Source organism: Pleuronectes platessa, chromosome 6, assembly GCF_947347685.1.
Source record: "Pleuronectes platessa chromosome 6, fPlePla1.1, whole genome shotgun sequence".
Taxonomy (NCBI): domain Eukaryota; kingdom Metazoa; phylum Chordata; class Actinopteri; order Pleuronectiformes; family Pleuronectidae; genus Pleuronectes; species Pleuronectes platessa.
The window spans coordinates 2881951-2891873 of NC_070631.1; the positions used below are offsets into that span (position 1 = coordinate 2881951).

The 9923-nt window shown below is 46.9% G+C and overlaps 1 protein-coding gene across 1 annotated transcript; it reads left to right on the forward strand.

The window, feature by feature from the left end:
* Positions 1–3689: 3689 nt before the first annotated feature.
* LOC128442490 (teashirt homolog 2) lies at positions 3690–7544 on the forward strand (the record flags this gene model as incomplete). The annotated part of the gene is given in 1 exon segment (XM_053424961.1): positions 3690–7544. A coding segment is annotated over 1 exon segment (3045 nt), but the record flags the coding sequence as incomplete, so codon positions are not given.
* Positions 7545–9923: the final 2379 nt, after the last annotated feature.

Here is a 9923-nt window from a genome sequence, read left to right on the forward strand (position 1 = left end):
TTCAGTGATCCTGACCCTCGTTGTTAGCGCCCATCCAGCCGGCCTCCTTTTATCCCCCCCCCACATCCCCTCAACCCACCCTTTCCCTTCTTTATACGGCATAAATCCGGGAGATGAAAATGTCACGGAGCAGGTTCATTTTGCAAAGAGGTTTTGATTGCCGTGCGCGTGTAATTGATTGTTCCAAGGACAGGGGGAAATCTAGAAATGTCATAACAGTCCTGCTTAGGTTGGTCCCCACTGCCAGGCGATCAATGGGAAGTAAAAAGAGATATTGATTTGCGAGCAGCAAAAACTGTAGCTTGAGACAACCGGAGAGCGCCGGGGAAAGTGGCACAGACGTGCAGACCTGTCACCGGCACCTATGAATTACCCAATCTCCTCTGAAGATAGTGTTACCGCGGCGGCTCACCGGAGTCCTGCGCCGGAGTATTGCAGCTGTCCATTAGCCAAAGCTCCTCAGGCCGCTAACTCCCCGGGGCTTGTCAGATTAATGAAGGAAACGTTGACCTTCCGACGGATCAACGCCGATGTTCTCACCATCACAAAAGTTTCTGCTGGCATGTTGATATTGGAAACAGAATGCCCTTCTGCGGCTGGCACGCGGCTTTCTGACATGATTGACACATCCTGAATAGACTCCCTTCATACGAGGGGGGGGGGAGGGATCCAGCTCCATGAAGACGTTACCGCTGAAAGTTGAGTTGTAAATACAGTGGGGTCCAAAACTCTGAGACCCCCCGCGCCCCCCTTTCCTTTTTTTTATTCCTTTTTGAGTGTTGTCATGTCAGCACCGATCCAGTCGGGCAGCAGGAGTACAGCAGTAAATGTAATGTTCTGTTTCCCATGTGGTTTTTGCTAGTTTCCCTCTGATGTAATGAAAAAAAAAATTCCTTTTGGCTCAGGACCCGGCCGCGGCTTCTGTAAATCCAGGCCTCGCTTTGCCAAGAGTCTGCTCCGACGGATAAAGGTTATAAACACTTCAACTGTCTGATTTATGATGGACACCTCAGGTTTTTTGACCTTTTGCATATCTCTGTCTGAAGATATAAATTTGTAGTGACACAGATTGGAGGCTTTACAGCGGTTTATGACATGCTAAATCTCAGGCGAGGCATGCCAGCCTCTTGTTCTGTGAGGCCAGTTAGCCGGGGAGAGGCCTCATGTGGACAACATATCCAGAGCAGGCGTTTCCTGTGCAGAGCAAATCGCTGCTCCTCACTTTTTTTTGTTTTGCACAAATTCCTTTTAGGTTTCTGGCCGTTTATTTTATGGTGCATTTTATTCTGAATTCAAATCAGGATCTTGTGTCTGATCTTGTATTTTAAAAAGCTAATGCAGCTTGATGTGGCAGCAGTTCTGTGGTTGACCAGGAGTCGGCAGAGCAGAGTTTTTTCAAACCCACTCCGGCTGAGACGAGCGGGTATCTCGGAGCGATCCCTGCCAGGAGGTTAATTGCTGCCTCTGGAAGTCGGCGACTCGGGGCATCTGATAGAGCGGCATAGAGCAGCAGGAAGGGCAGCTGCTAATCTCTGTCAGTTCCAGCCTCAAATACCAAGATAAGACACAAACATTCACACGCATTTAACTACGTGTGTAATGTAAGTGGTTCTTTTCCAGGAAAAAACTGAACTCGGACATTCTTCTTCAAGTGTTTACTTCATATGCCGTGTTATTGAGGGAATTTTAAGGAACATAAGAAATGCAGGAAATAGCAATTACGTGATGGTTTGTCCCTTTTTCTATCGAAGCACCGCTGGACTGGAAAAACGCTCATCTGGCCACTCTGGTGCTGGTTCTCACCGGCCCATCACTTCCAGCGATGACTTTGAAGAGAGTGGACATCAACTGGGAGCTTGTCACAGCCATTGGTGCTCTCCTCTCGCTGTGAATACTATATATACGACTATAAATAAAACATACCTCTGTGCTCTTGACAACTCTCTCCCTGAGCATCAAGGGTGTTGCGGAGGCCATCACTGATCTCCGTCGGCCAATCAAAACATCTCTCTTGCGGTGGATCAAGGTCGCGGCGCACCGGGGCGTGTGTGTGTGTGTGTGTGTGTGTGTGTGTGTGTGTGTGTGTGTGTGTGCCGGCTCTTGTTCACGAGGCCCCTCTCTCCGTGTTTGTTTTGAAAGTCCGAGTCCCATCTCCATCTCCGTCCATTAGCTGGCAAGCAGTTCACCTCCAGGGCTTCTCTGGAGGCACTTTTGAAATATTGATAATAAAAAAAAAAAAAAAAAGAGTCTTATTTTCAGAGAGCAAAGACGGGAGGGAAGACATTCTATGGGACGCCCTGTGTGGGACTCCTGAGTGCTCGGCCCCAGCCCTCTCGTGGAGTGCCCTCTATTCAGAAAAAGAAATATTAGACCACATGAAATGCATAAGTGCCTGGACAGGGCTGTTATGTCCTATTCATATTTAACTCGGAGCACATCTGCCACGTCTCTCCCAAAATGCACATCTCCCAGCGCGTCTGCGAGGCGGAGACTCTCTGAGATATGTGACAACGCTGACAAACTGCATTTACTGCGGGACGTCTTGATAACACACGAGGACATCGGCTGTGATAGTGTTGACGTGGGTTTCCGGGTGGATAGATTTAAAATAATCTGGAACAGTTATTGTCAGAAAAGGACGTTTTAATCTTCTGTGGCTGTGTGTTCATGTTATGTCCAACTGCAGCCCCCCCCCCCCCCCCCCCACCCCCCGGTGCTGAGTCAGAGTCTGCCCTAATTGGATGCTGGGAAATGTGTCAATTAGAAATACTGTTGTTTAATTATCTGTTAATTGAAGCAATAATGTTTGTGCTCTATGAGTTGGGAGAAGGACCAGGTGAATAATGGAAGAAGTAATTGCTGTTTATGAGACTGTCAGAGAGAAATGTAATGACGTGACGGATTGCCAGTAATCTTTTTGGAAATTTTGTATAATTGTCTGGTTTTAACTCTGATAATTGAATCAGCTGTTCCACGAGCGCGATCGACATCTTCATCAGTTTTCACATTTACACATTTTTATTTCTATTCCACCGTCAACGCAATCAGCTTCCTGATGCTGAATTACTGAATATTGAAACTTCTGTGATAGCGGATAAATGTCTCGTGAAGTTATGTTTTCTCATCTTTTTCAGTCGATGCATTTTCAGTTTATCGCGGGACATTAGAATATCTGCGTTAGTGGGAAACCATTCCTCACGTGTAGCTTCGGGGGGGGTGGAGGAGAAGTTATCCAGAACACAAGGCCGAACTCTTTCATTGCAGTTTTGTGACGTCCATAATCACCATGGAATAGGTCATTTGCAATAACACTTAACGGGGCCCGAGAAGAATCAATTTCCTTTTGTCACTCAGTGGCCAATGATTGTTGTAAACATCTCGACTTGAGGCCAGGAAAACCTTGGACGCAGCACTAAGTCAATGGCCTGTCGTGAATTACATGGAGCTGTTGCACCAGCAGCCGTCTTTTAGTAAAGACATTAGGTCCAGCGATACTCTCCCACCTCCCAAGGCACAGAGCAGCTGTCATTATGTTGTCTTAAATGGCTTCTCGCAATTGTTTTTTTTTTAAAAATGTCTCTGTGATGCTGCAGGACGTCTAAATATTGTAAATTAAATCATAGAGTCATTAAAACTGTTGTTATACAACACATTTCAACGTCGTTAATTTCTGTCTCCTCTTTTTTCCAGTGTACATGCCTGATGAAGACGCAGCTCTCCAAGATGCCACGGCTGAGGAAGACGGAGAGAACGACACTCAGACCGAGGAGGAGTGCTCGGAGAAGACCAGCCCCAAAGTGTCTGAGGACCGGGAGCTCGACAACAAGAGCACTAACACGTACAGCAACCAGAACTCGCCCATTAGTGTCCTTTCCAATCAGGAGGCAGAGCTGGAGTCGCGCCTCAGCGACACCAGCGACAGACTCTCAGACTTCAAAACCTCCTCGCCACCGGAGAGCCAGAGGGAGGTCGAGAGCCGCGGCTCCAAACACAAGGAGGAGAATGGCAACAGCTTGGAGAAAATGAGGGCGGCCTATGCAAACTTTCTCTCCGACTCCTACTGGACGGGGATCGGGATGGACTTGAAAACGCCCCGGAACACCAGCAAAGCCAACTGCGACAGCACCAACGGCAGCACCAAGAGTGAGTTCGACTGGCACCAGGACGCGCTCTCCAAGACCCTGCAGCACACGCTCACGCCAAAGCCCATGTCCAAACCCAACCTCTTCAGCTCCGTCCACCTGTACAGGCAAACCACCAAACCCTGCGGCTCGGTGTTCACAGGCGCCAGCCGCTTCCGCTGTAAGGATTGTAGCGCGGCCTACGACACGGTGGTGGAGCTGACGGTCCACATGAATAAGAGCGGACACTACCAGGACAACAACCACGGCAAACAGAGCAACTCTTCTGCCTCGTCTTCGAAATCGAGGAAACGAAATCTGCACGATATGGAAGGGAAGGAGGACGCACAGAAGGTTCTGAAGTGCATGTTCTGTGGCCACTCGTTTGACTCACTCCAGGACTTGAGCGTCCACATGATTAAAACTAAACATTATCAAAAAGTGCCTTTGAAAGAGCCGATCCCAGTTATCACACACAAATTGTTGCCGCCAGCAAAGAAACGGGCCTTCGACTCAGTGAGACCTTGCTCCCCGGACTCCACCACCGGTTTGTCCGGCTACACCGAGGCACAGCGGGCCGCCACCATCGCCAACGCCCACAACAACCGCTACGGCTATCAGAACGGAGCGAGTTACACTTGGCAGTTTGAAACGTGCAAGTCTCAGATTCTCAAGTGCATGGAGTGCGGCAGCTCCCACGACACCCTCCAGCAGCTCACCACGCACATGATGGTCACCGGACACTTCATCAAAGTCACAAATTCAGCCTCTAAAAAGGGCAAACAGTTAGCGCTCGACCCGCTGGCCATAGAGAAGATCCAGGGCCTGGCCGAGCCGGCTGCCTGTGACAACGAGGGAGAGAAGGTGTCCCCGAAAACCGCCTCCCCCGGGGGGAGCGAGAGGGATAGCCAGGGGGAAGGAGCATCAGACAAAATGGAGGACACCGAAGCTAAAGATGAGAAGCAAGAGGGTGAGGATCAAAAGGCGAACAAGGGAGATTTTAAGTACCCTTATCTCCGTGAGGAAGATCTCGAGCAGGAGTCGAGTGGCGGAGGAGGAGACATTCTTAAATCTTTAGCCAACACCGTGGCCTCCGCCATCAATAAGGCTCAGACGGGGACGCCGAGCTGGAGCGCCTACCCGAGCATTCACGCCGCCTATCAGCTCTCTGGCATCATCAAAAGCTCCCCTCTCTCCGCCTCCCCCCCAACTCAGCTAAAGCAGACATTTAACCACAAGCTGAGGCCGATCGCCCCAAAGGGGAAGTCGTACCACGGTGCTGTGGGAGTTGAGGCTCCCCAGGGACAGCATCAAAATGTGGACATCAAAAAAGAAAAGGTTGGCATTAGCGATGGCAAAGAAAGTCAGAATATCAAGTTTGATCTGGCGGAGAATGATGACAGCGATTGTCAGGATGATTCCTCTTCCTCTTCAAAGCTCGATGCCGACTGTGTGAATGAGGAGAGTGAAGCGATCAAAGGGAAGTTCAGCCCAGATTTCTCCGACAGAGGCAAGACACCGAGTCCCTCTGCCAGCCATGGGCGCAGCGCTGCTTCAGAGCCGCTCAGTGACTCTCCGGATCTGCTCGGCATAAACCCCCTCAGTGCGCTGCAGTCCGTTCTGAACAACCACCTGGGCAAAGCAAACAAGCCCAATAACTCCAGACTAGATAAACTCTCTGCTCACACTAAGTCTATTTTTGCCGACATTAACCGAAGCAGCGAGAAACCGGCTTCAATGCTCAGAAGCCCAATAAGAAATAGACCCGATAACAGTTTTCTCTTTGTCGGTGACGACCAACCGATCGACCTGACGAAGTCTAAACTCAGCATGCCGAGCTCGGCGCTGCTACAGCCCTCCGCCCCGATGCCTCAGAAATATGCTCTGTCTGACATCGCCGACATGGTGAAAGTTCTTCCGAAAGCCACGACGCCAAAACCCTCCGTCCCCTCGAGGATCCCGACCATGAAGCTGGAGTCGGACGTCCGGCGCTTTGAGGACGTCTCCTCCGACATGTACTCCATCCACAAGCGTAAAGGCCGACAGTCGAACTGGAACCCTCGGCACCTCCTCATCCTGCAGGCCCAGTTCGCCTCCAGCCTCTTCCAGACCTCCGAAGGGAAGTACCTGCTGTCGGACCTCGGCCCCCAGGAGCGGATGCACATCTCCAAGTTCACCGGGTTGTCCATGACCACCATAAGCCACTGGTTAGCGAATGTCAAATACCAACTGCGCAAAACCGGAGGGACCAAGTTCCTGAAGAACATGGACACGGGCCATCCCATCTTCTACTGCAATGACTGCGCCTCCCAGTTCAGGTCACCGGGCGGGTTCATCTCCCACCTGGAGTCGCACCTCGGGTTCCTACTCAAAGACATGTGCAAAATGCCCGTGGAGCACCAGACGAAGGTGGACGAGCCGGAGCTGTCGAAGGTCCTCGGGGTCCGGGCCACGGAGGCTCAGGTCACGGACGAGGACGTCGAGTCAAAGTTCAAATGTAAGCTCTGCTGTCGGACATTCGCGAGCAACCACGCCGTCAAACTCCACTTGAGCAAAACTCACAGCAAATCCCCCGACAACCATTCACAATATGTGGAGATGGACCGGGAGTAGTTATCGTTTCCTTTTTCTCCTTCATATTATCATCACTTCTTTTCGTTTGCTTCCCCTTTTTTTTTCCTATTTCCACACACGGGTCAGATATTTCAGCCATTCTCCAATTAGCGTTGTGTAGCGTGAATCATTGTTAAAACATTTCATGGAGTACAGCGAACACACACTGGGTAGAAGTCGTATAAGGAAACACTAAGAGATACTTTTGCACCCTGCTCAAATGCATCACCAGTAATGAAATGTGTTACTGCTTGAAGAAACTTAATTGCTGATGTTTGCATGCGATAGCCCCCCCCCCCCGGCTATGACTACTATTTATTTGTATGATATGTCAAGTTTCAATTGTATTTCAACAACAAAATAATGAACTAATTGTACTTTACAAACTCCTGCATCCACGTGCAGCTGTCCCGACACACACACACACGACAACACACATGCAGTCCTGTACAGTGTATTGCTATGTAAAGATGTTTTGTGTTGCAATGATGGAAGAGAAGAAGAAGAAGAAGAAGAAGAAGAAGAAGAAGAAGAAGAAGAAGAAGAAGAAGAAGAAGAAGAAGAAGAAGAAGAAAAAAAAAGAAGCACTTTAATAAATGTTTAATCACCAGTTTAGACTCGGATTCTGTACATGACTCAAAAGATGAACTAGGCCGTTTGGAAACAAGCATATTTCACATGTAAATATATTTTAGAAGAAAAAATTAAAAAACAGTGCGTTTCATGCAACAAGGATAACAGCAAGACAGATGATACCTGTGATACCTGCACCTTTTTTACTTATTCAAATAAAGAGTTAACATTTGATAACAGCTTGTGTTCTTCTTTCTTTTCTTTTTAAATCCCTTTCAAGTTTGTTTCTCTGTTGGTTTGTGAAGTTAGAAGCTTGAAGATGTTGAGAAAACTATTAAGATAAAGATGATATGAACACTGATGGACAAAATACATGTGCAAGTAATAAGTATTATTATTATTATTATTATTATTATTATTATTATTATTTATACTTGCTTTATATCCTTTATGTCCCTTTAGGCAAAGTCCTTGTCTGTTTTTACTTCTATGCACTAAATAAAGTTTATTATTACTATTAAACTATTAATACGTAGATCATTACCTAATAGTTTCCTTGGGAAAGTTCTCAGAAACCTTACAATTAAAAATATTCCAGTAATTTCCCATTAATGCTGCAATTTTTTATTTAAATTCAACATATGTGGAGAACTCAAGTTTTAAAAATGTTCCCTTCAATTAAAACCATATTACAAAGGTCTTTCCACGAAGCTCATCAGGGAAAAAGTCATAAACCGAAGCATTAACCACTAATCTAATATTTAAAATCACAATATCTTTCTGTGTAGGAGACAAAGGACAATATCCCGGGTCTGTACAGTACACTGCATCCTCCCCTTCGCCCGCACGACTTCCAGATACACCTCCCAGATATATCTTCTTGTCAGCCTTTATTGCTTTCCCGCGAACGCCGCTGCTGTTGCTGCAAGATGGTATCATAACAATTAAACATATTTCCTCCAGCTCTATTATTTCAAGGCTATTAAAAATAATTGCCTTCTAAATTCATAAACATTTTATGCAATTCATCTCTTTTCAAGCAATCAAGTCCTCAATTACCTCCACCCATCAAACCTCTGGGTTTATAACGGGGCGACTGACATTTGATGGTAAATGGGAGAAAGCACACGCGGTGATTTGAATGCTGTGACACCGACTTGCCCCCTATTGTTGGAGACGAGCAGGCAATCACGTTGTTCATCAGATGACTCTTAATGCAGTTAAAGTATTCAGCCATAATTTCTGCCTGCATTTATAATTACTGTCAAAGACCACACACCTCAGTGAGCAGATTAAAGCTGTAAATTATTTAGTGCCCCTCTCCGCCGATGGATCTCTGATTTGTCTGTAGGGCCATTATGTTGTAGAGCAGCATCTTGTTCTAAATTGGAGCGAGCGTTGTTCTCTCGGCTGCAGCAGGATGCTTTTGCAAAGGGGGGGGGGGCAACTAGGCTCACTACAACGATTCTTATCATTTTTATGAAGCATTTATTTTTGGTTTTCCCGGCTCGTTTTCCTACATGTGCATGAGACAAATCATTATTCAGAGCAGATATAGGCTACAAGTAGGTTTTGAGGATTCAGCAGAACCCAGTCGAGCTTCGCCAGAGGCTAACCAGAGAAAAATGGCATCATCAGTGCGATCATAGAAGGAAATTAGTTGCCTCTGACTGTAATTTGCACTAATAAGTCAAAGTCAATGCGGGAATTATTGTTAGTACACAAAAAAATCTTACATAGCCGAGCAATTTCTGCAAAGGTTAATAAGACCGGAGTCGCCATTTTTTGGTGCAGGGAACATTGGAGGAGTTGGAAATCGAGCTTCTCCGAAAATATAAACACGTGAGTTATTAAACACTGATAAACTTCAGGTAACACGTCTCAGGTAATGAAGGGAAATGAACCCATAATTCTTTTGATGCTTTATATTAATCTGTTTTGGATGTTTGCATATTAACACAGTTAATCGCAGCGTATATCCAACACGTCACGGCTAATTACAGATCACACACTCTGCAATTACACACACACACACACACACACACACAGACACACACACAGATAATCTCGGTTTATAAACTGATTGATTATGATAAAATATCACGCACAGGAACGCGGTCATACATGGACACACACACACACACACACGTTGCAGTGTTCTGTATGAACCAGGGCAGTGGGCAGATGACTCAGTGATGAAGCCTGACTGCTTCCACAGTCCGTCCCCCCCCCCCCCCCCTTAATGAAAGTGGAAGAATACATGAAACGAATAAGAGGAAGTGCAGTTCAGAACGAGAGGAGTCACGTCCTCAGACCTTCTCTCTCATGGAAAACGACTCTGAGAGCAGTGAAGCCTGAAGCTCACACACAGACCTTCACCACAGAATGAGTCTGGAATGAGTGAGACCCTCAGAAACGCCTCAGTCAGACATCTTGTTCATCCAGTTACAGTTTGTTAAAAAGAGGTTTAGCTTGGTTGAAGAATCAGATTATCCACATAAGTACACTCGCATCGCAGACGCAGTGAAAACCCGACCTTAACGAAATCCACGCCGGCTCGCATTTGCAGATCCTTTGTCAATCTGTCGTTAAACATGCTATCAAATAATGATAAGA